The sequence below is a fragment of the Amblyomma americanum genome, chromosome 2 (assembly GCF_052857255.1).
Source record: "Amblyomma americanum isolate KBUSLIRL-KWMA chromosome 2, ASM5285725v1, whole genome shotgun sequence".
NCBI lineage: Eukaryota > Metazoa > Arthropoda > Arachnida > Ixodida > Ixodidae > Amblyomma > Amblyomma americanum.
Genome location: NC_135498.1, coordinates 216550931 through 216578063, shown reverse-complemented (window position 1 = coordinate 216578063; position 27133 = coordinate 216550931). Strand labels below are relative to the sequence as shown.

General features: G+C 44.4%; 1 protein-coding gene across 3 annotated transcripts in view; it reads right to left on the bottom strand.

The window, feature by feature from the left end:
• The window catches only part of Ube4B (Ubiquitination factor E4B), a 423977-nt gene that overhangs the window by 335655 nt on the left and 61189 nt on the right, over positions 1 to 27133 (bottom strand). For all 3 annotated transcript variants that reach the window (XM_077655721.1, XM_077655722.1, XM_077655720.1), the window contains exon 3: positions 13371 to 13492. In XM_077655721.1, coding sequence (XP_077511847.1) covers positions 13371 to 13492 — 122 coding nt within the window. The remainder of the gene's footprint in view (positions 1 to 13370; positions 13493 to 27133) is intronic.

Here is a 27133-nt window from a genome sequence, read left to right as displayed (position 1 = left end):
AAGAAAAAGCCCCATGAATTCTCTTATACAATTAATGGGACACAACTTTCCTCAGTATCAGAATACAAATATCTCGGCGTATTCATAACCTCCAACCTAAGCTGGAGACGACATGTCGACTATGTAACAGGAAAGGCGTGTCGCGTTCTTGGTTTTTTAAGGCGTAACACCAAGCAATTCCCTTTAGAAACAAGAGTTACATTTTATGACAAACGTTCGCTCGGTTCTCGAATATGCCTGTGCAGTATGGGACCCTTGGCATAAAACGGATATAGATAAACTAGAGAGGGTACAAAACTTGGGTATCCGATATGTCTTTCCCCGCCGCGGTGGCTCAGTGGTTAGGGCGCTCGACTACTGATCCGGAGTTCCCGGGTTCGAACCCGACCGCGGCGGCTGCGTTTTTATGGAGGAAAAACGCTAAGGCGCCCGTGTGCTGTGCGATTTCAGTGCACGTTAAAGATCCCCAGGTGGTCGAAATTATTCCGGAGCCCTCCACTACGGTACCTATTCTTCCTTTCTTCTTTCACTCCCTCCTTTATCCCTTCCCTTACAGCGGGGTTCAGGTGTCCAACGATATATGAGACAGATACTGCGCCATTTCCTTTCCCCAAAAAAACCAATTATTATTATTATTATTATTATTATTATTATTATTATGTCTTTAACAACTATACCAGGAGCTTTAGCGCTTCACTTGCAAAAAACTCGCTGGGATGGAAGACGCTTGAAAAACGTAGATATTGTTTGAGGTAAAAATTTTTTCATAGTATTTACTATTCCAATACTGGCATAAACCGTGACCTGTACATCCATTCACCAAACTATATTTCGCTACGTCGTGACCATCGATTAAAAGTTAAGGAAATTAACTGTAAATCAGAGATGTACAAATATGCTTTTTTCAGTAGGTCTATAAGAGATTGGAACCGGCTCTCTGAAGAAGTGGTATTAATTACGTCAAGTGATTTATTCTCTTCATCTCTGTGAATGCTGTTTTTAGGCTGTATTACTGTTGCATCATGGTTGCATTGTATGTGCTGCACTTTGTTACCCTTCTTTTCGTTTGTATGATGTGTTATTCCCCCCCACTGTAATGCCACTTGTGGCGCTATGGGTATTACAATAAACAAATAAACAATAAACAAATAAACAAGATAAACAAAAATTAGAGTGTGTACAGAACATGGCTGCACGCTTTGTCACTGGAAATTACACATGGCCAGAATTAAATTGGGAGCTGCTAGATGTTAGACGACAAAAATTACGATTGAAGTTATTTCATAGTGTATACCATTCATTGATAAAGATAGAAAAAGATAAATATATTAAGAGCCCTCACTGAGTCTCTGAACGTACAAACCATCATTTAAAAGTGCGCGAAATTTCTTGCCATACAAACTTATTTAAGATGTCATTTTTCCCCAAAACAATTCTGGAGTGAAACAAGTTGCTTCGCGATGTTGTCAGCGTTGTATCGAATGATGTATTCTTTTCGATGTTCAGTTCAGTGTTGAGTATGGCTCCGAGTATTCCTTATCTCAATGTTCATTGCTTTTGAGTGTTATGTGTACAATGAGTATTTCATAACCGTGTGCCACGAGCTCACGTGTCATTGGTCTGCTTTGTGAATTTGTATATCCCCTCCCCCTCACTGCAATGCCTGCCGGCGCTGTGAATACTGAATAAATGAATGAATAAATGAACAAATAGTGTTGTGCTTAAAATACACCCGAGGTACTTCCTTTTCCTCAAAAGGGTTGAGCCTAGGCCGACATTAAATGAACAGTTAGACAAAAAGTCTTTAAGACAGTTAAACATCCTGCCATGAATGCCCAGCTCAGCCAGTTCCTGAAGAATCCCAAACCTCCAGGTTGCGTCATATTATGCCTTCTCTAAAGCGAAAAAGACAGCAAGGCAGTGTTGTTTGTATATGAAAGCTCCTAGGGCAGCATTTTCAAGATGAACCAGGTGGTCGGTAGTGGAGCATGCCTTTTTAAAACCACATTGGTGGACATCGAGAAGCTCACAGGCTTCTAACGCGAAGGTTAATCTGATATTCAATACACTTTCAATAGATTTCGCCAGACAGCTGGTGAGGGCTATGGACCTATAACTGCTAGAAAGGGTAGGTGGTTTTCGGGGTTTTAAAGATAGAGCAATAATGGCCTTCTTCCAAGCTTCGTGTATCTTCCCCGATACCCAAACTTTGTTAAAAATTATTAAAATTGTCTCTACAGCAGGTTCAGAGAGATGGGCTAACATTTGATAATATATTACGTCAGGGCCGGGTGCAGTCTGTTTACCAGCGGACAATACTGTAAGATTTCTTGAACTGTAATTACGTTAATATACGGTTTCTTTGTACTGCCACTTCCCTTTGTTTTTTCGCTGTCAGAAGGGGAAGTGTGAATGGGGAGTAGCTGCCAGTCAGCTTTTGTACCTTCTCCCACATTTTTTTTTAAGGTTTAGAGCTATTAATAGGTGCCAATAATTTTGCTATGAAGTTTCTTCGGCACTGTGATGGATATATTGGGCTTTCGCCCTCGCCTTTTTAAAATGTATGAAAATCTCTTCTCTTGGGTAAACAAAAAATTCCCCATGTTTCGTTTTGTTTCTTTTTTGCTTCTTTGCATTCTTTCGCACACCAAACTATGATTTTGTTTTACTACTCCAGAAGATTGAGGGAATAGCTAGGTGCGCAGTGGTAATAAAACATTTCGTTATTTGTTCATTATGTTCATCTACACTGAGATTTTCCGAAACTATTAGATCTAGGCTCGCCCTTTCTCTAAACAGTGCCCAGTCGGCTAAATATAGCTTCCAACATTGCAGTTTTGTTGGGATCACTTCTGATGCAGGTGACCGCTCCCATATGGGTTGTCGATGACATCCCATTTAAAACCACTGAACACACAGGGTGAGCTAAAAGATAGATCTATACAGCTCATTTTCCCAGAGATTGGGGAGCAGTATGTAGGTTTATCAGTATTCACTAAGCAAATTTTATTACATAGAATAAAATCCTCTATGAATTGGCCTCTTGAATAAGCTTTTTCATTTCCACAAAAACATGAATGAGCGTTAAAATCCCCAACTACTAAATATGCAAAAGGGTACTAGTCTGGGCTAGTCAGTACATTTCGCAGGAAAAGGTACAGTGCAAAAAGACGGGACACAGCGGTTGTGTCTGTTCACTCCTTTAGTCCCGTCTTTTTGCACTGTACCTTTTCCTACTAGGCGATGGCCGATGCTTTTAATATACTTACTTCCAAAGCGTGTTTACCAAATCTAATACAACGTTTAATGATTGCTCTCTGAACACACTCGAAAGAAGTGTTACTATAAGCAGAGAAGGAATAGTAGAACTACTCCTGCGGCTAGACCCCAAGAAGTCCCCCGGCCCCGATAATATTCCCACTACTTTTCTTAAAATGTACACTGAAATACTAGCCAAGTTTTTGATAATAATATTTAATAAGTCTCTTGAATCGGGCATAGTACCAGATGAATGGAAAATTTCCTGCGTGGTTCCGGTTTTTAAAAGTGGCAACCGACTGCAAGTTCGTAATTACCGCCCTATTTCACTGATCTCCACCTCCTGCAAAGTGCTAGAACACATACTCAAGAATTTTTTAGACCAGACGGGAATAATGACCAAAGCGCAACATGGCTTCCGTCGAGGATTCTCCACAACAACACAGGTAGTGGTCACTGTAAATGAACTTGCCAAAGTGCTTGATTGCGGTGGCCAGGTCGACATGATTTTTTTAGATTATTCCAAAGCCTTTGATAGAGTCCCTCACCATAAAGTAGTAACAAAAATGAAATCAATAAGCATTCCGGATCTGATAATCAATTGGGTCACGTCATATTTATCAAAACGAAAGTAGTTTGTCGAAATCGATGGAGCCACCTCTCGATTCTTAGAGGTCTACTCAGGTGTATCTCAGGGATCAGTTTTGGGTCCAGTACTCTTCAATACCTATATAAACGACCTCACAGAAGCTCTCAAACCCTCTGTGTCCGTAAAGCTGTTTGCGGATGATTGTATTATATTTAATACTGTCAAATCTGTGTCTGACCAGCTTACTTTGAACGCAAATCTACAATTATTAGCAAAATGGTGCAATGAATGGGAAATGGTTATTACTTTTGACGAAACAGTTTCTCTCTGCATCAGTAAAAAGACTACACAACTGAATTTTACATACAACATAAATAGCAATGCCATCAGAGATGTAAAAAGTATAAGCATCCAGGTGTCACAACAACGTCACGGCTCAAATAGACGAAACACATCGATAATATATGTTCCTCCGCCCGCAAAAAGTTAGGACTTCTCAAGTTTCGGATGTGCAGTTGGTCTAGTGCCCTAAGACTGAAGGCATATAAATTGATTGTAAGGCCAATTCTTGAATGTGCCTTCACTGTATGGGACCCCTACACTACAGATTGATTGATTGATTGAATGAACTTTATTTTCTCATCATAGCGAGTGGAGACTGGGGCTAAAGGTACCAATGACGTGACGAAAGGTCCCAGCCCCTACAGCAAACAGTTTCGACAGCAATGATAAGAGAAGGAAATACATATAAAAGGCAAAAGTACAGAATTTACACAAGTACAAACATATTACACTTGTAATACGCACTACACAGCCACAATGCACACGTATCACAACTGCACTGTATATATTCATTTTGTGATGGGATGTATGTACATACAAACAAGCACAAATGAAACAGAATGGCATTGATCAAGAAAAGGAAACACCATCGGCTAGTAACAATGCGGTTAACGCTTTTTTGAAAGCACCCAATGGAGTGCTAAACTCTAACAGTTCCTCAACCTTGTTTAATATTTCGCTTGACTGATATAAAAATGTTTGCTTTCCATAATTTGTTCTTGTTTTCGGCTTGTGTCGGATGTTTTGCCGTAGAACGTGCCGGGATGTATCTGTATTGAATGTTTTAGAGAATAATTTCTGTTTGTGTACTGTAAGCAGAAGCTTCTTATAATAAATTTTGTCTGCGCGAAGAAGTGAATAACGCTGGAATAATGGAGCGGTTTCAAGATCTGCATAACGACCATGGTAATTGCTATATATACGAAGAATGCGTTTTTGTAAAAGAATTAGCTTGTTGTAATTCATTGTTGTTGTTCCCCATACCAAGATCCCATAGCAGAGCTTTGAATAAAAAAGGGCATTGTACAACTGTTGTTTGAGCCAAAGAGGAATTAGGTGGGTTAAGCTTTTAATAATACCTACAGATTTCGAAAGGTCATTGCATAACCTGCTTATATGTGAACTCCACGATAAATATTCATCAAACCATACACCTAAGAATTTTTGTTCCTTAACGCGAGTAATTTCCGTGTCATTAAAATATAAGTTAATGTCACCATGCATGTTTTTGTTACGAGGCCTGAATAAAATGTATATTGTTTTTGCTGTATTGAGTTCGAGGCTGTTTTTGCTCAGCCATTCTGACAGACGATTTAAATAAGTATTTGCGCTGAAAGCAAGTTCGGAAATGTCACTGGATGTAAAAAATACATTGGTATCATCGGCATACATTGCCATGTCTGGTGAATCAGGTATTCGTACAATGTCATTTACGTATATAAGGAACAATAGTGGGCCCAGTTTTAAGCCATGAGGTACACCTTTCGTTAAAGGCAAAATGTCAGAAGAAATAGAGTTTACCTGAACAAATTGGCTTCAATTCGTTAAATAACTTCTTATTAAAACACCAGCAATGCCACGTATCCCATAGATTTCTAATTTTTGTAATAGCACTTTATGATCAATTGAGCCGAAAGCCTTTCTTAAGTCTAAAAAAAGTGAGTGTAACGTGTTGTTTTTAAATGTTTGCAATTATTTTATCTTTAATACTAAGAAGGGCTTGATCGGCCGACTTATGTTTTTGAAAGCCATATTGGCAGTCTGAGATCACATTGTGTTTAACGAAAAATGACCACAGCCTGTCAAACATCACACTTTCAAAAATCTTTGAGAATATATTTAGGACAGATATCGGTCGGTAATTTGAGACTAGATCCTTCGCACCGCCTTTGCGGATTGGTGTCACTCGTGCAGTTTTTAAGGCCTCCGGAAAAATTCCTGAAGATATTGACAAGTTAACAATGTAAGCTAGAACTTCACTTATCTCGTTTGAGACGCACTTAATCGGCACCGGCCGAATTCCGTCGGGTCCGGGCGAGGCATTACTTATCAATTTGCCTATTAAATTCCGTATCTCTGCGCTATCTGCGGGCTGCATGAAAATAGTGCTAGTCACAGCTGTGATATCGATTGCATGAGCCACACTTTCATTACCTGCTCTTAAAGCACAAGATCCAGCTTGCAGGAAACTTTCGTTCATGCTTGTTACTTGGCTTTTGTTCAGATACGGTGTTCGTAACCTGATACTTTACTTTCTACTTGTTATTTTATTCACGGCATCCCATATCAGTTTCAGTTCATTGCGTATGTCTGAGAACAGCTGTTCATAATACTATTTTTTAGCTTTTTTCAGTTTGCTTTGAAGTTGGTTCCAAAATTTTTTAAAAGCTGCGAATTGTTCTTGATCCCTTGTTTTTACAAAAAGGTGATCCATCGCATTTTTCTTTTTTATGTCACTATACAGATGACAGTTTATCCAAGGTTTTCTTACCTTCTTATTTCTGCTTCGTTCGCTCCTTAACGGGAAAGCCGCGTCGTAGGAGCTTTTTATGTTTGCAAGAAAGGTGTCAAAAGCTGTATTAGCATCACGTTCGTTGTAGACCACCTGCCAGTCTATCACTGCAATTAATTCCCGAAAGTGTTCTAGCGAACACTCGTTTATCATTCGGCCGTAAAAAGGCGCACGGGAAGCACGGTTGTATGATATGAAATTCGTAATAGAAAATAGCGGTAAATGGTCGCTTATGTCAATTGCAAGCACACCTGTAATTATATCCTCATCATTTATGTTTGTAACGCAAATGTCAATTGAAGTGGCACTATTCTTTGTAACTCGGGTTGGTAATGTAACATGGTTGCTCCAGGCGTGACAAGCTAGAAGTGATTTCAGTTCCCACGCCCATGTATCCGGTGAGCTCATGTCTATGTTTACATCTCCCATGATTATCACAGGTTCATTACTAACGCAGGCGTGCGAAAGCACTGTATCTAGAAAACTGCAAAATTTTTCTTTGTCGCCAGTAGGAGGTCTATAGATGACCGATATTGTGGCCTTCCCTACATGTACTGTAAGGCATTCAACATCGTCAGTAACTACAGAGAATTTATCCACTACGGTAAAACGTATTCCTTCTTTTATGTACATAGCCACACCTCCTCCCCTTTGGTTGGTTCTAGTTAAGTGATGCGAGTAATAACCATTAAAAATAGGCATGGGATCGTTTAGAGATAGCCACGTTTCTGTGAAAAGTACAACGTCAAATTTAATTTTTATGGATGCAATTAGGTTCCCTATCTCATCAACTTTGTTCTTTAAACTCCTGGCGTTAATATGCATGGTCGAGAAACTTTTTAAACCGGTAGTTTCTTCATTTAAGCGAGATATGTCATAATAACAGTCGCTGATTGATGGTACTGTCATAATGAATATTTTTCAAAGCATTGAAAAAGTGCCTAAGTGTCTATCCACTCTCGGGTGTCATCCTTGCCAAGTCATTTTGGGAAGCTATCCGGATGATCGTTGAAGTCTCGTTTTTTCCGTGCCAACACCCGCCCTTTTTGAAGTCCAGACGAACTGCCAGTTTACCTCGGATTTTTTCTTGCGCGAAACCAAAAAACCCAAAAACTCGAAAAAATGCAACGTCTTGCAGCTCGCTTTATTTTAAACCATTACAGGCGCCTAGACTCTCTTTCCGCCATGCTGAAACTTGCAGACTTAGAACCACTTGCAGATAGAAGAAAGAAAGCCCGTCTCAATTTCCTTCATTCATTATATTTTTCTCTATTTGGTATTCGACCGGAAAATCACATCGCTAGTGATTGTAGACGAGCCTCGCGCCACATGCATACACATAGCCTGGAACCTATTTTTGCACGCACAAATACACACAAGTTTTCTTTTTTTCCCAAGAACAGTTTCTGAATGCGATGCTCTACCGCAGAACTCTCCATTGCTTTCCAATCATTCTTGATGTCTCCACTGCTGGCTAGTAGCTGCACTGTAACCACATTTTCAATTGTGTTTTTGCATTGTTTATTTTGTGGCATCTATACTGTTCGGTACGATCGTACTTCAGAAGAAGAATGGTGAGTTGGGTGAGTTGGATGTACTTCATTTTGGCGGTAAATTCAGCGTGGAGAGACGAAGGACACAGAAAGGGGACAAAACAAGTGCTGTCTTGCAACAAAGTTTTATTAAGAAGGAACTATCGTACTTGCTCTGCTTTTCCCCTGTATGTATTTCCCTCTCCTGCTTGGACATACAGCAAGTCCGCAGAATCCAATAAATAAATAAATATGCTCTGGTAGCTGCTCTAAAAGCTCTCCTAATTCATGCATGTTTACTCGAAGGTGAGGTTCGAAATATATACAACACACTGTTATTGTTTTGTGTGCAAGCAGAGTGGATGCTACAGCCTTCAAATTTAGTCTTTAGTAAAAGCTCACGAGCTGCAACATAATTTTTTACTATGATGACAATGGCTTGCCTTCTCTCGGTCGCAGCGAGACTATACTTCTTGAGTATATTTTTGTGTTGGGGACCTACGTTTGTTTCCTCTATACACAAGGCAACAGGTGAGAATGTGACTAAAATGTCTTTAATGTCATTTGTTTTTTAACAGCCCCCTATGATTCCAGTGTATTAGGAACGACATGATGATTTTTTTGGGGATGTATTTCGGAAACTTAGGTACCTGTTTCTTTGAGGCCCGTTATTGGGATTTTTTCCTTTTTTTCTTTCAAGAGAGCTCCACCGCTGTTACAGTGGAGTGAGCTCGGCACTACGGCACTACATCCATCGCTTTGCCAGAGACTCTTGAGGCCTGCGCAGAGCCCATGGGTGTGCGGTTTGTTTGTAGGCCTTTCCCGAATGGGGGAAGCCTAGCGGGCGGCCGATCCAGAGATTGGCAGGCCCTTTTCTGAGGGTGGCAGAGCAGCTTTCACTACATCTACCCGAGGCGCGGATGGCCCTGCCTCAGGCTCACTGTGCAGGTGCCTCCGCAGGTGCTGAAGCCCGGTGTAGTGCACTGCCCTGTCGCAAAAAATCTGCTAAATTTGCTCTTGCTGTGAAAAGGAATGTGCCTTGTGTCTGTCTGAATCACTGATGTGCTTCTTTGAAAGTTATGTTTTCTTTTGTTTTTATGGTTATTATCTCCTTTTCTTTCTTCCAGGTCGGACACAACCACGAGTACGCGGGGTGACTATCTTCACAGTTCACACACAGTTCACACAATTTTCGAATTCGTGAACGTTTTATGCACATTTGGCACAGGTTTTGTGGCCACGACAACTCTGAGAGCCATGGCCGAATTTTTGGCAATTGAAGCAGCGTCGAGAATTTGGGACAAATGGTTGTATGGTTACTTTCAGATCTACTATGAATTTTGGGAGCTCACTAGAGGCAAATCCAGGACTTTGTATGTATTTCCTTTTCATCTTTACGGATGTTTATTCGGCGGACATCAGTGACGTTTTGTTCTTTAAGACCTTCCAACATTTCTACTTCGGTAAGCATCAGGAAATCATGTTCTGAAATGTAGTCCAGGGTTTGACGGAACGCTGCCTAGTCAGGTAGTAGTAGCATGGCTGAATGAGTCTTAAGCTCTAAAAACTAAACCTACTTAAACCTACTTAAGCTGCTTCTTACTTCACTGTGAACAAGCTACTTGTTCTTCATTGTGAACAAGGAACCCGAAGGGTTCTGAAGCGTCAACTAACCGTATTCTGAAATGGCACCTTTGTGTTCAGGGATCAATGTGCACCAACACAGACAGGAAAAAGGGAGTAATTACTCATTGACATCCACCCGAGCGCAGCCATACGGCTACAAAGGAAAGCTATGTAGCTTTCTCAGAAACTTTGCAGTTAAAGAAAAATTCGTCCTGGTCTGGGATTCAAACCTGGGACCACCACTTCATCGGAGCAGTCGCTCTACCAACTGAGCTAACTGGGACGGCAAGCTTACGGTAGGGCGAGAACGAATAGATCAATAACTCGAAGTGGGAACTGTGTTGGTCAAATGTTTAGGGGAATCCCCCAAGGTGGAGTAGGTAGACTCCCTTATTAGAAATCTACTCCATCTTGGGGGATTCCCCTAACCATTTGACCACAGACAGGAACATTTCCAAGGTTTGTTACATGTGGGAATCTCAAATATTGTGCTTGGTCATGGATCTGGAGGAGTCTGTCGCCACCGGCTAGGCCCAAGGAACCCATCAGAGACATTGAAACTATGAATGGTGATATTTTCCTTGCTGGCTTTTCTGCTTCTTCACTTCATGATACTTCGGGAACGTTTCTTGTTTTTCATTAGCAACTGAGCAATTACATCGGTCCACACTCTTTTGTAGGGGCGATCGTTTTGTGGGAGAGGGAGAACCATAGAAAGTATGTGTTCTTCGGGTCGTGGTGCCAGCCACCCTACCACCCTACAAGGAGCCCAATGAGGGGACAGGGCAAGAACTTGAAACCAAGCCTTAACCTCGCCAGCTATACACACTAACTATAACCCAACATGACGTAACACAGGGTAGCTCGCCACACAAGGTTAACCCTCACCACCTGGAAAGAGGAAAGCGTCCACAGAAGAGGAGAAGACCGGATAGCTGTGAGGAAGATAGGAAAGTGAAAGATGAAGAGGAGGACAGGAAAAGGCAACTGTCGATGATTTCTCTTGGTCAGGTCAGGCTGGAGGTGCCGTCTACGAAAAGCTGGGGCCAAAGTGGTGTGTTGCCTCCGCCGAGTGGTCTTAAAGGTCTGAACATTCGGCATCGGCTCAACCACCAGGATCTCCTTTTCCCCGGACACGGCTGAGCCACGCATGGCTAAGTGTGGTGCTCAAGTCCATGGTGACGCCCTACTTATTACCATCCCCCTGCAGGGATGTCCCTTTGTATGCTCAGAAACCCGTGGTGTCACAACCCACCAACATCTGCATGGTGCACATGCCCCCGCGAGGAGGTTTGAACAAGAGAAAAACCCCGAAGAAAGCTTCCAAGCCTCCAAGCTTTGCGTGGTGCCAACCCTCGAACGCGCAGTACTTCCCTTTAAAATCGCAGCCTAGATCATGTTGCCAGACTGTGATTGCGACAGCACTGTTTTCTAGAACATCTGATTCTGCTGAGTCATTCTGTGGAAGGGAAGAGGCTCATCGCTCTTGCGGCTTCCCTGTGTTGCATATGCTGCTCATATCATTCGATGACGACCGAGTAGTCCTGGCACGAATCACAAACAGGGGGTGGGGCTCGCTCACATGTTGTGTCCCCCCCATCCTAAGCGAAGGAAAGGGGGGTTCAGGGCACACCTGTCCCCCCCTGCGATTTACGCACCTGTGACAGATGAACCCTGTAAGGGAAGACTGCAGGACTGGTTTCTCTAGCGGGTGTTACCCTCGCTGGGACGGTTCGTAAAGACAAAGCCACATGAAAAAAAAAAAATGCTCTAATTCAGAAAAGGAAAAAAGAATTGTATGAACACACACAGAAAGCCGAGAGAGAAATGTCTGAGGGCAAAAGGAAAAGTGTTCACTTAAATGTTCGGACAGTGGCGCAGCAGAAGAGGTGGCATTGTGAGTGGTCGGCAAGGTGCGGTCCGGCCTCACACAGGTAGGCTTGCTCGCCGAAGGACCGAGGGTGCCCAGGGCAAGAGTCATCAGCGCAGTCCGGAAGCCTGGAGAGGTGGAAGCGCCCCAAGGCAGGCCGTCAGGACTCCAGATTGGGCGATGGGGCTTGAAAGCTCCTGGGACAGCGGAAGCGGCTGGGGCAAGAGACAGCATAGCCTAGATCCCGACACCCCAGCTGGAGTCAGCCGCCGGCCAAGGTCTGGTATCCCGGGCAGCTTGGCGAGGCCCGTGTCTCGAATCCGTGGAAGCTTGGAGAGACCCCGGGTCTGGTACCTCGGATAGCTTCTCTTCTCCACGTCATGTCTCGCTTCGCCACCTTCTTTTTCTCTCACGTGCACGAGTCACGTGTTTCGCTTCCAATCTCATTTTGTTCTTCGTCTCTGCCTCGTATGATCAAACAAGACCACTGTGTGATGCCGGTACCTTACAAACTCTCTGCTGTGTAAGTATTGCAAGTGAAATGGAATGCACCGTGCTTCCAAAAGCTCAAACAGTGTGGTGCCACACATTGCAACAGCCAGTGCCACATTTTGACACGTTTCATCAGCTAAAGTCACAGGTGCTCAGCCACCATGCATTAAATAAACCCTTTTTTAAGTATAACACAATGTATTGTGTCCACCAAAGCCAGACACCACAGTAGCACAAAGGCGGCCTCTGAGCTGTCATGCAATGCAGGCTACTGAGCACACTGCAGGTTTAAGCATTGCTGCCATATCCCAGTAAGCATGAGAAGCACAGCCGGCAGTGCTCTTTCCCCAGAGGAGCCAAATTTGAATTTCAGCACCTATCCCTCTGTAAGGTCAGCTGCTCCTCTCCACCAGCCCCATCCACTCGGCCGTGGTACGTAGCTAGCACATCGGAGAGAATAGCTATCTCTTAACAGACATACGCAGATATGCAACACAGAGGAGAGTTTCAAAGAGTTGCCGGAGAGAGCTCACCAACTTTCACGTGAGATTGTAGGTACAGCGGAAAGCTAAGCGATGCTCTATTGCACTAGAAAACATGGACAACAGAAATAGAAGTGGACAGGACGTGCGGGCTCTCTGTTGCGCATATAATACGGTTGATGTGTTCATGACAACACAATGTAGGAAATAAGCAAGTTTATGTACCTGCTCAAAAGGTGTTTCAGGGACTCTGATGAGCCAGGCTCGTCATAAGCCAGCTGTCATTTCTGGCTCCTGATGAACCTAGCTTCTCAGTTTTTTTAAGGCAAGTAGGGCTCATCCAAAGCATTTTTCTTGGTTCGCCAAAAGATCGGAGCACTGGTAATAAAAAACCATTTTGTACCGTTTTCAAAAAAAAATGTGCTCGTTAGGGGGTTAAGCACCAAGATCCATCGAGAGCTATAGAGAACTGGCAATGCATTCTCTCTGGCCCATCATGAAGTCACTTGAAGTCACTTTCATGCTCTGGTTCTTGTCCACGAGGCACTTGCCTGTCAGTTGCGTCCCGCTCTTCTTGGATTCAGCCACAGCGCCACTGCGCCCCTTTTTAAAAGTAAATTCACATTGCAATGCATGCGCACTAGTTACACAGCAGTGATGTGCTCACCTGCATCGCAGGATGACGCCTCGCATGGCCCCAGCAGTCGCACTAGGCAGGCCCCCTTGGAGGCCGCAGGAAGAGGCACCTCCTCCGTCATAACCTCATCAGTCTCCATCTTCTCCACACCACTGCAGCAGACAAAAAAAGACCTCCTTTCTTTAGTCAGAGGGCAGGAAAGGAATCAAACCATGTTTGTTTTTTGTTTTGTGAAAAACTAACAGTGCAACACACACAAAAAAAACACGAGAGTAGCTAGCAGATGACTGTGATTTGCCCATGAACCAGCAGAGAAATTCACAAGGTCACCCTGCACAAAGTGCCGCTGGCTGAAAACCAGTGCTCATGCACAGTTCATGCCAATGACAGGTGCAAGTGATGTCAGCTGACACCCACATTGCCACACCCCAGAGGAGGGTGCCACATCTTGTTAAAAAGGCATCGCAGCATCACAGTGCAGAGGATGAGGAGGTTGGCTTTGTCGGGACACGCCATAGTATTTTATGACCATCATCTCTGAACTGGGCTTTATTTGAAGCCTGGTCAGGGTCACACCATCAGTGATGATGTGAAATCTCCCAGCTACCAAACCATCAAAGGTGCATCCTCCTCCTCCTCCCTCACCACAGCAGCAACATTTTCTTGAAAATGAAACTATAGCACAGTAAGGCATGTTGCTGGGCAAGTTGGTTAAGCATCTTTGAAACTTGGAAAGAATCCGCCTTGGCGCAAGTAAAACCACACACATAAAGGAAAGACAAGGAGACAACGGACAGGCGCCTGTCCGTTGTCTCCTTGTCTTTCCTTTGAGTGTGTGGTTTTACTTGCGCCAAGGTGGATTCTTTCCAAGTTTCAAAAATGAAACTATAGTCCACAAATTACACAATGTAATCAACGCTGTTTTGTTTTCTATCCAAAACAGTCATGGAATCCTGTGTGGCGAGGAGGAACTTAACAGCAAATAAACCAACACTCACCAAATTAGAAAAAAGAAAAGAAGGTTCAAGAAAACAACAACTTCTTTTCTAATTTGGAGAGAGTGTCTATTTATTTCTTGACCAAGTTTTCCTTCGTACAGCTTGCAACACAGCCAGAGAAGGGACACACACAGTCCCATCACAGCCTCACCTAGCTTCCAGCATCTCACCTTCCCTGGGTAAGAACAATCACTCTCATGATTTCAATTAAACCGTAAACAGAAAATCCTTTTCTGAAGGAATTCAGGTTCCTGATAAAATAAGAACAGAAAGTTGGGCTAGTAGGTATGGATTCATACTTGGCAACTACTTGGATTCAAACTTGGCAACGGGGAGTTGGCCTGATGCGATTGCTTTTGTTTTTCCTGTTGCTGTTGTGTTCCTTATCACGCAGGAATGAAATGTCATTGATTTCTTTGTACATCGGTTGTGGCGTTTCCTTTTGTTGTTTTTGTTTTATCACGCCTTTAAAGCTTCCTTTCTGTGAATAAAAGTTCAGTTGATAGTCTGCGCTTGTGTTGTCTCTCCTCGTTCGCTTTTGTCCTCGTTTTTTTACGCTGCCAAGTATGAATCCTGATAAAAAAAAGTTGCAACCAAGTATATTGCCAACAGATATTGCCAACATAAAAGCCATGCAGTCTTCAAGTGAGGCTTAAAAATTACCATCCCGTGAATATGCACCTGCACTGAAGAATGCTTACAAATGTTAATAAAGTCCTTATTCCCAACTACCCTCCCCATTAGAAATGATCTAGAATAATGCTTAGCCAAATCACGGTCATTCCTCTGCTCTTGGTTGCGACTTAGTGAAATGTTTGTGCAGTACAAAGTTTATTCACGTACAGTGTTCACAAAGACTTTTTCAGCTATCGCTGCAGACAGGATACCTGCCCTTATATGGAAGGCTGGCAAGCTTATACCCCTGTTACACGGGCACTCTAAAGGCACTTTGAACTAATGGTCCTTTACACTCCCAAAGGAGCACTATTTCAAGGGAGTTCGTCCGTGCTACAGGGTCGCGAAACGACCTTCGCAAGAAGCTTTTAGCGCCCTCATCGGCGAAAAGCGTTATTAAAATTGCAAACCTCATTGCACAAGTAAATACAGAAATGTCACATTTTTTTTAGTAAATTAGTTTTATAACCATATTATGTTAAAGCAACGCAATTTTAACTGCAATAATGGCCTCATTTTCCAAGTACAGAGCATAACATCAATGTGCTGGCCACACTGAGCCCAACTCGCTCAGTCTGGCTCAGGCTCAGCTTCGTTCTTCGGTTGTTCGCTTTGGTTCTTTTGCCCCTGCGATCGTTGTTTTTGTGGTCACGTTTTTCTGGTGTGCCTAGTGTTCGGCGGTCTCCATCAAAATGAGTGACGATCCATGCGACGACGAGAGAAAATTTGAAACTGCGCTTGCAATGAGTGTGGTTTTGTCGTCGTCCGTGAACCTTGCGCTATCAAGGCGAAAGGTGCGTGAAATAAGGCGGCGTCTCTTGGCGAATAACGCCTTGCATATAGCACTGGCCTCGTCTCGGCGCACAGTGCGGCGGCAAGTATGGGCATACCCCCGTAACGAATGGTGGTTTGAAGACACGCTGCCTAGTTTAGGTAGAAGACACTTCCGGCAATCTTTTCGCGTGTCGGAGACAAGTTTTCGCTACCTTGTCGATGTCTGCCGACCAGCAATGGAGCGACAAGTCACAAGCATGCGTGAGCCCATCCCCGTAGAGAAACGCGTCGCAGTCGCTTTGTACAAGCTCTGCTCGTGCGCAGAGGACAGAGCCGTCGCCGACTCATTTTGTTGACGCACACACACACACACACAAAAAAACAAGCACGAAACTGTATAAAAAAAGGAGCAGTGGAGTCTCGACGTGCGATAATCGTGGGCGAGCAGTGGCAACCTGAGTGTAGTGGCAACAGCACCACAGATGTGACGAACTGCTCTCCGTCGCTACTCGCTACAGACAACAAACAACATGGCCGACATGGCGGCATATTTACCGTGGCTACCGTGACGCTCGTATATCTGGAACGAGAGTATGGCGTGGTGAGTCTGCCACAAAACAAATGATCTTATATTTTAAAACAACACTAATCTTATGAAGTGAATTTATAAAATGAAAATTGAACGTTTCTTTTCTCAATTTATTTATGCTGTTAACTCGCTGGGAGAGAGAGTACTCCCTTGAAGCCTCAAAGGACGAACTCGAGCTGCCTTGTTTCGAAACTCCTTTGAGCTAGGTGTCCTTTGGCGCCTTCCGTGTGGCAGCGCGCGTTCGTCCTTAGAGTAATGGAGCATTAGTTCAAAGTACCTTTACAGCGTCCGTGTGACAGGGGAATAATTCCACTCAACAAACAAGGCAACAAGCACTTTCCCAACAATTACCACGCAAAATGCTAGACCACATCCATGTCTTTCTCCAGCTGGGTTTCAGTTAAAAGGGACACCAAATTTTTGTTTTGGTGTTTTCTTCTTTCAAATGATGCTAGACATTCATATACATGGTGTGGTATTCGTGTATGACTGCTAAATAATTTGTAATTGAATTTCTTCTTGACGCTGTTTCCATTTTGGTTTCATCAGTCGAACAATGACTGTGACGTTAGTTGGTGTTTAGGTAACATGAGGCATAAAAAATAAGCTATAAAATCGCTGACAGGTCATTTTTTGTCATTCCAGGTCTTGGAAGAGGCTGGAATAATTGTCGTAGTGAATTAAAACTATATATAAGCGATTTTATAACAGTTTTTCTAGTGGATCACATGACCGAAACATCAACTTGACATCACAGTTGTCGGTTGGTTGACGAAACCGAAACAGCATGAGAGAAGAAATTATATTATAAATTAACAGTTGTAGAAAAATACCACCTGGTAATCTATGTATTCTAACGTCTAGCGCATTGTTTAACAGACGAAAATGCACAATAAAATTACGTATCTATAGTCCTTTAATGCCCTAAGCAACTATGAGGGACGTCTTAGCAGAGGGCTCTGGATCAATTCGACCACCTGGGGTTCCAAGATAACTCTTGGTATAAAATTGTGCACACAGCTTCTTCTCGGTGTGTGCTGCACCCTGCAGTGTACTCTTTCTTGCTACATAGCAAAAACAGTCAATACTATTTCACAAAACACTGAGCAAGGCAGCACGCAATTTTTGTGCAGACAGATTTTGCCACTGGTAATAACATCCATTTCTTTTTCTTAATTTTAAGTGTAATGTGCATCTTCGAAACACCGTCATCATTCGGACGTTTACATGACAATTCTTGGCATTTAGATTTTGCTATTTTAATCAATTAAGGCACTTTGTGAAAAATTTTCCTCATCCCTGTAGAACGTCAACCCAGTGAATTCTGTTCAGGAAAACTAATAAATTATCTTTCTTGATTATTAATAAGGGGGATTGTTGAGCTAGTTGTCGTGTGTGTGTTACTTCTTTGTCTTTGTTTCTCTCTGCTGCTATTTTTGCACAATCTTTCTTGATGCCCATATTTATTTATTTTTGCTATACTGTCAAACCCCAAAGGGATTATTACAGGAGTGGGTTGGAAGAGGTGAATGGTCTATACAATTCTATACATGGCTCCTACATTGGAGCCACTACCAAAATATGGAAGTAGTTGCACAAAACAAATGCTAATAATACACAATCATCAACAACACAACGTCAAAACGCAACCATTAACAACAATGCATAAAAGAAAGAACTCCCTTCCCTTGTTCCTCTCTTTTTTCTAATTTATATTTCTCTAATATTCATTTATTTCTTGGAGTCAATGTAGTTAATGGCAAATAACATGCGCTAACAATGTAGCTATTTTATTTCTTGGTAGTGTAAAATGTGGCTAACAGTAACAAAATTTCCTCCACGTACCAACAACTTGTAATAACACCACAGTTTATTTCTTAGTGACGTCCTCTTGCAGTGTGCTTGTACAAGTGCCTTGATGACACATCCCTTCAACTCTCACTTAAGTCTTCTGCACATCAAATACGATGTTCATCATTATACTCAGGACATCAAAGCCAATCACTGCCTAAAGACAATCTCAATTGTCTTGCCATCTGAAGAAAATGTATTCTTTCACATCGTCCACATTTCGCCCATTGCCATGTTCTTCCCGCTCCTCCCGCCTCACCTTGTCTTAATCGTGCAAGCAAAGTCTGCCCAATTCTTGTACGTACAATATTGCCAGTATTGACAAAAACAAATGGAATGAGTTGCCACCTAACATTGCCGCTTTGATTGAATAAAAATATCACTGCCTTAGGCAACACTGCTGCTAGCTTTTCTACATGCCATGTAATCAGATAATCCAGTTTTACTGTGAACATGCAGCTTATTTCCCTTGCATTTTTTGTCATCTGCATTCTTACTTGCATTTTTATTTGTTTCTTGATATTTCTTCATGCTGTGAATTTGTTTCATTTTATCTGTGCTTCTAGTGTTGATTCTTTCAACCTGTCAAGCATTATTTACTTCATTTTGAAACCATTCCTATGAGAGCCTGTTTTTTTCCTTCATGCTACTGCAGTCCAGACATCCATTTGAAGTACTGTTTATTTGCCCATATTCCTTAAAAGGCCACTGAACAGGGGGATGGGCATTTTAGAGAAGCAATTATGTGAACTTATGCGCTAAAAGCGACACAAGAAGACAACACATACACGACACATGCGCAAACTAACAACTCTTTATTCCTTACGGAAGATGCGTTTATATACGCAACGTCAGTTTTTAGGAAAGGCAACCTTCCCGTCATCAAACACCAAACCATCACCACAACCCAGCATCTGCACTTATCATATCAATTTCGTTTTTTGTAAGTGCAATAGATGGAGTGTTTACACACGTTTTCCGCCTTTTCGATTAAAAATGCTTCAACTATTTCTCTTTCAATCCTTTCTTTCTGCTTACCTACAATTGTGGTCCTGTGGAATAGTGGTTCGCATTTCTTTTACACCTGCTGCAATGGTGCGCTAGATTCCCCAGGTGTTTAATTTTTTCGCAGTAATTAATGTGCTCTAGAAGCCTCGTGTTGACACATCTTCCCGAGTGCCCAATGCATTGTTTCCCGCATGAGATAGGTATGTTATATATAATGTCTCTCTGACATGGCATCAACCTTTCCCTATGGGCAATGTCACATTCCTTGCTCTCGTCATGCTTTCCTTTCGCATTCACCTTGTTCATGAGGCTAATCAGCTTTTTTGGTGCACTAAATACAACTTTCACTTGGTGTTTGTTGCCACTTTCTTCAATCCGTGCGACACCTTATGTAAATGCGGTATGACAAGCAATCCTTCTATATTCCCCTGCTCTTTCAACTTCTTCCCTCTCCTCATCAAAGATTTTAGCCCTTTTTCGGCCACTGACGCGATCATGCTGTCAGGGAAGCCACTATTGATCAGCCGACTGATTTGCATGCTGATGCTCTCAGTCATTTTGTGATCACAGGACTTCGTAAGGCTCTGCATCATGCACGAGTGGGCACCACTCCTTTTGACAAGCTTAGACTGCCTGGAATCATATCTCATGATTCTTTTTTCACTTTTTGTATGATACCACCAGCAAGATGAAATCTAAGGTTCGACGAAATCTCGTCTGGTCGGGTGAATACATTGGCGAAAATAACGAAGCGCCGACCAAAAGGTGTTGTCAAGATGGAAGGACGTTTCGACCTCCACACGGAAGTCTTGTTCAATGATGGAAAAATTTTCGCACACAAAGCTTAAGTACGTTGTGCTAATCGTCGCAGGCATCTAGCATACGAGGGCGGTAGATTGCCGATGTTACGGTTGAGCGTCTGATCTGTTGTCTGGATAAACAAAGACTCCAGATATTGGCGTGACATCCAGTTTTTCTCACGGCCGATAATTGCCGCTTCTTCCCAAGCGATATCATGCTTCGTGTTTTCAACGTGTTCAGCCAGTGCGTTGGAACAAGCCTTCTTTTTCTTGACATCATTCTTGTGCTCATTCAGCCGTCTTTCAAAGTTTCCGCTTTCACCTATGTAGGAGTGATCGCAGTCTGAGCAGGGGATTTTATAAATTACTCCGGGAAACTTTTCCTTTTTCAGCTTGTCCTTTACAGACACCAACTCGTGACGAAGCTTGCACGCAGGAACGTGAGCTATATGCACATCGTAGGTGCGAAAAACGCGGGCCAATGACTCGCTCACGCCTGGCACATAGGGTATTGCAGCTCGGGCACGGCAAGGTAGGCGAACGGGCTGAGCTGGTCTCGTTGTCTGCTGTATTACAGCGTTCACGAAGTGCTGTGGGTAACCACAATTGTTGAGCTCGCGTCGCACTTGGCGTATGTCAGAGGCTTTTTCTTCGGGTTTCGAGCATATTCTTTCCGCACGACGGACGAGGGTAGAAACGACGGAGCGCTTATGGCACGTAGGATGAACTGAATTAAACTGAAGGTATTGGCCTAAGTGCGTGTCCTTTCTGTACACCTTGAATGATAGGCGGTCATCACGTCGCTCCACCATGACGTCCAGAAAAGGAAGACGGCCAGAAATCTCCTCCTCGACGGTAAACTGGATGGAATCATCCATGCTGTTCAAATGGTTCGTGAAAGCAGCCAAGGCATTCTTTTTGATTATGCAAAAGCAGTCATCAATGTACCGCAGGAAGACCTTCGGGCGCGGCTCGAACGAAGCCAAAGCGCGGCTTTCCAGTCCTTCCATTGTGAGGTTTGCGGTTGTGACCAAGATAGATGCTCCCATGGCAGTGCCATGAACCTGCTTGTAGACAGTGCCCCGAAAGATGAAGTACGTGTTCTTCAAGCAAAACTGCAGAAGCTTCAACAGGTCCGATGGATCGATGGGTGTCCTAGCACTCAGTCCGTCGTCGTCCCGAAGCGCTAAACGGCACACCTCCACCGCCACATCCACGGGGACGCTGGTAAACAGTGATCTGACGTCAAATGACACCATTATCTCGTCGCTGTCGATCGTGATTTCGCATATTTTTTCAGTAAAATCAAAGGAGTTGCGTACGAAAGTTGGTCTCTTGCCAACGAGTGGTGAAAAACTTTGTGCAAGTAGCCTGAAAGCCGGTACAAGGGAGAGCGGGTAAAATCCACTATTGGTCGCATTGGAACGCCTGGCTTGTGGATCTTCGGGAGGCCATATAAAGCAGGGGCAGATCCATTGTGGCAGAGGAGCGTGAATTATAACGACCTGTGCTGTGGTGGAACAAACTGGAAGACGTCTGTCAAAAGCCTTTGCAACTCTCGCTCTACCTTGAGTGTAGGGTCCCGCTTGAGTCGCATGTACGTGCCATCATCCTCCAGAAGCTTCGTCATTTTCTCAACGTAGTCGCTGTGGTTTAGGATGACGGTGGCGTTGCCCTTGTCAGCAGGTAGGATTACAATATCCGTATTGCTCCGCAGGCTCCTGACTGCATCACGCTCCTGAGCAAGGAGTGGGGTGGGGCGCCGATGTGGCAGCTTGGCGAGTATGCTGATCGCACGGGTACGAGCTTCTTCTCGGCGAGTGTTTTCCACACGTCCCACACCCTGTTCCACGGCACAGATGATTTTTCTTGCGTCCGGAGCCGCTCTCGTATTGAAGTTCAAACCAAGCTCCAGAACGACGAGCTCTGTTCGAGTAGGCCAATACGAAGACAGATTGTGGACGGTGGGGGTACGTCTGTTGGCCGGACTCCCTTTACGGCCAGGTAGCAGTCTGATTAGCTTCTCTTTGTGTGTGCGCTCACGCTGACCAGACTGTAGACTAGCTACGAAGTTCGCGTGCAACTGGATGCTGACGAACTCGTTCGGACACTGGTGTTCAAGGCGGCGACGGGCAAAAAAGGCTTGGTTCTGAAGGTGCCTTATTGAGTCCTTGCACTCCAGGATTCTGGCTTGAAGCAACTGTCGTTCTGCTCTTGACACCACGCTATGACCGAAAGGCGTATCGACCGGTCGTAGCAAGCGGAGGGACCGCGGGGTTAGGTTCCTGGCTTTGCATATGAGGTTGAATTCTAGATGAGCCTTGAACGCAGAAAGCCGGACGGTTAGCGAAACGAACTGGCGCACTTGAGTGATGAAATTCTGGCCATACGACCGTCGTAGCGTGATGAAATCTAAGGTTCGACAAAATCTCGTCTGGTCGGGTGAATACATTGGCGAAAATAACGAAGCGCCGACCAAAAGGTGTTGTCAAGATGGAAGGACGTTTCGACTTCCACACGGAAGTCTTGTTCACTGATGGAAAAATTTTCGCACACAAAGCTTAAGTACGTTGTGCTAATCGTCGCAGGCATCTAGCGTACGAGGGCGGTAGATTGCCGATGTTACGGTTGAGCGTCTGATCTGTTGTCTGGATAAACAAAGACTCCAGATATTGGCGTGACATCCAGTTTTTCTCACGGCCGATAATTGCCGCTTCTTCCCAAACGATATCATGCTTCGTGTTTTCAACGTGTTCAGCCAGTGCGTTGGAACAAGCCTTCTTTTTCTTGACATCATTCTTGTGCTCATTCAGCCGTCTTTCAAAGTTTCCGCTTTCACCTATGTAGGAGTGATCGCAGTCTGAGCAGGGGATTTTATAAATTACTCCGGGAAACTTTTCCTTTTTTAGCTTGTCCTTTACAGCCACCAACTCGTGACGAAGCTTGCACGCAGGCACGTGAGCTATATGCACATCGTAGGTGCGAAAAACGCGGGCCAATGACTCGCTCACGCCTGGCACATAGGGTATTGCAGCTCAGGCACGGCAAGGTAGGCGAACGGGCTGAGCTGGTCTCGTTGTCTGCTGTATTACAGCGTTCACGAAGTGCTGTGGGTAGCCACAATTGTTGATCTCGCGTCGCACTTGGCGTATGTCAGAGGCTTTTTCGGGTTTCGAGCATATTCTTTCCGCACGACGGACGAGGGTAGAAACGACGGAGCGCTTATGGCACGTAGGATGGACTGAATTAAAGTGAAGGTATTGGCCTGTGTGCGTGTCCTTTCTGTACACCTTGAATGATAGGCGGTCATCACGTCGCTCCACCATGACGTCCAGAAAAGGAAGACCCCCACCGTCCACAATCTGTCTTCGTATAGGCCTACTCGAACAGAGCTCACCGTTCTGGAGCTTGGTTTGAACTTCAATACGAGAGCGGCTCCAGACGCAAGAAAAATCATCTGTGCCATGGAACAGGCTGTGGGACGTGTGGAAAACACTCGCCGAGAAGAAGCTCGTACCCGTGCGATCAGCATACTCGACAAGCTGCCACATCGGCACCCCACCCCACTCCTTGCTCAGGAGCGTGATGCAGTCAGGAGCCTGCGGAGCAATACGGAAATCGTAATCCTACCTGCTGACAAGGGCAACGCCACCGTCATCCTAAACCACAGCGACTACGTTGAGAAAATGACGAAGCTTCTGGAGGATGATGGCACGTACATGCGACTCAAGCGGGACCCTACACTCAAGGTAGAGCGAGAGTTGCAAAGGCTTTTGACAGGCGTCTTCCAGTTTGTTCCACCACAGCACAGGTCGTTATACTTCACGCTCCTCTGCCACAATGGATCTGCCCCTGCTTTATATGGCCTCCCGAAGATCCACAAGCCAGGCGTTCCAATGCGACCAATAGTGGATTTTACCCGCTCTCCCTTGTACCGGCTTTCAGGCTACTTGCACAAAGTTTTTTCGCCACTCGTTGGCAAGAGACCGACTTTCGTACGCAACTCCTTTGATTTTACTGAAAAAATACGCGAAATCACGATCGACAGCGACGAGATAATGGTGTCATTTGACGTCGGATCACTGTTTACCAGCGTCCCCGTGGATCTGGCGGTGGAGGTGTGCCGTTCAGCGCTTCGGGACGACGACGGACTGAGTGCTAGGACACCCATCGATCCATCGGACCTGTTGAAGCTTCTGCAGTTTTGCTTGAAGAACACGTACTTCATCTTTCGGGGCACTGTCTACAAGCAGGTTCATGGCACTGCCATGGGAGCATCTATCTTGGTCACAACCGCAAACCTCACAACGGAAGCACTGGAAAGCCGCGCTTTGGCTTCGTTCGAGCCGCGCCCGAAGGTCTTCCTGCGGTACATTGATGACTGCTTTTGCATAATCAAAAAGAATGCCTTGGCTGCTTTCACGAACCATTTGAACAGCATGGAAGATTCCATCCAGTTTACCGTCGAGGAGGAGATTTCTGGCCGTCTTCCTTTTCTGAACGTCATGGTGGAGCGATGTGATGACCGCCTATCATTCAAGGTGTACAGAAAGGACACGCACACAGGCCAATACCTTCACTTTAATTCAGTCCATCCTACGTGCCATAAGCGCTCCGTCGTTTCTACCCTCGTCCGTCGTGCGGAAAGAATATGCTCGAAACCCGAAGAAAAAGCCTCTGACATACGCCAAGTGCGACGCGAGCTCAAAAATTGTGGCTACCCACAGCACTTCGTGAACGCTGTAATACAGCAGACAACGAGACCAGCTCAGCCTGTTCGCCTACCTTGCCGTGCCCGAGCTGCAATACCCTATGTGCCAGGCGTGAGCGAGTCATTGGCCCGCGTTTTTCGCACCTACGATGTGCATATAGCTCACGTGCCTGCGTGCAAGCTTCGTCACGAGTTGGTGTCTGTAAAGGACAAGCTAAAAAAGGAAAAGTTTCCCGGAGTAATTTATAAAATCCCCTGCTCAGACTGCGATCACTCCTACATAGGTGAAAGCGCAAACTTTGAAAGACGGCTGAATGAGCACAAGAATGATGTCAAGAAAAAGAAGGCTTGTTCCAACGCACTGGCTGAACACGTTGAAAACACGAAGCATGATATCGTTTGGGAAGAAGCGGCAATTATCGGCCGTGAGAAAAACTGGATGTCACGCCAATATCTGGAGTCTTTGTTTATCCAGACAACAGATCAGACGCTCAACCGTAACATCGGCAATCTACCGCCCTCGTACGCTAGATGCCTGCGGCGATTAGCACAACGTACTTAAGCTTTGTGTGCGAAAATTTTTCCATCAGTGAACAAGACTTCCGTGTGGAAGTCGAAACGTCCTTCCATCTTGACAACACCTTTTGGTCGGCGCTTCGTTATTTTCGCCAATACCACCAGCAAGTATTGACAGGGGATTCCTGTATTTGCAGATCGAGGAATGTTATCATCGCTTTCCCAGGTAGTTCATAAATGAAATCAAGGCCATCGAATATGCATTTAAAAAGCGTGACCATCGCATCCGCGTCAACCGCGCCTGCTTTTTCTGCACTAAAACAGAGCAAGAAATCGTCTACATATTGAAAGCATGCCAACACATTCCTGCCTTCAAGCTCTGGTTTGAGGGTGCGATCACACTTTGCCATGCACATGTTCGAAAGTGCAGGAGCCAGACACGAGCCAATGCATATGCCGCCTCACTGTACGTGCACTTTTCCTTCATATGCACATACAGGGATCTTAAGTATACCCAAAGCAGTTCAAGGAACCCACTGCCACTCGTCCTACATTCATTCTGTAACTTCGTAGCTCCGTACCTGTCAATACTTTTCTCTATTGCAGAAATCACACGGTCTTGAGGAATTAAATAAAGCATGTCTTTAACGTCCACTGACAAGCACGTCACCGGTTTCTTTCATCAAGACGCTGATGACCTGCTCTGATCCTTACACCACGTATGGGTCATCACAAGTCAGCCTAGACAGTTGAACCTGCAGGTATCTAGCAACATGACTTTGCCACGTGTTCTTGTCCTCAACAATCATCCTAAAGGGGTTGTTTTCTTTGTGCGTCTTGACCGAAAAGAATGGCCGTAGTGTGAGCCTCTTGCTTCCTTTGACTGTGTCCGAGAGCTTTTCCAAACCTAGCTGGGCACAGTATTTGACCGCTTCTAGTCTCATTTTCTTCAGATCTTTTTCATCTACACACAATTCATCGAAATTCTTTCGAATGGCATCAATAGCTTTTCTCTCATGTTCTTCCCTTTTCATAACCACGAATCGACCGGTTTTGTTTTGTCCGAAATTTGAAGCGTGAGTGCGTGGTCGATGAAAAAATCAATTCTTCTTGATTGCAAAGCACTTCCTTTTTGGTTGTGCTAGTTTTTGGACGCAATTTACATGTTCAGCGACGCAGGCAGCTTTCTCCAGCCCAGGGGCCCTACTAGCAATGGTGTGTACCATTCCTAACAGCTGCACTGTAGTGGCTTTAACCGGAACGGCAAACTTGGGACCTCTGTCTAAAGTGGACTGCACATTGCTTGGCAGATGGCCCCAGATAAGTTGATGTGACCTTTGTTCTTACTTGGTCTACGCTGCTATCTTGGTAATGAAGCAAAAGTCATCTTCCACTTCTCTTCCACAAGGGACTCCGCCAGGTCAAGGAAGTATCACACCATCACCCTCGTTCCTTCTTTGTCTTGTACGTTGCATATATAAACGCATCTTCCATAAGGAATAAACAGTTCTTAGTTTGCGCTTGTGTCATGCGTGTGTTGTCTTCTTGTGTCGCTTTTAACGCATACATTCGCATAATTATCAACCATCCGGCCCCGGTATTAGCTTTGTTAGACAAACAAGCCTAGTGCATAGAAAAGGCATCGAAGATAACCTCCGTAAAACACTAGAGCCATGCATGCCCCGCTTGGTCTTCAATGACTGCAGTATGTTTTAAATAAAAAATAAATAAATAAAGCAGAAAAAAATTCAAATCAAAGCCCATTCACTTTTCCTTCCAAGAAACCAACCTCCTCGTTCACTACACTAGCATCCAAGCCTTGTGGATGACGTCATCCGCCAAACCTTCACAAAGTATATTCCACAGGTCTG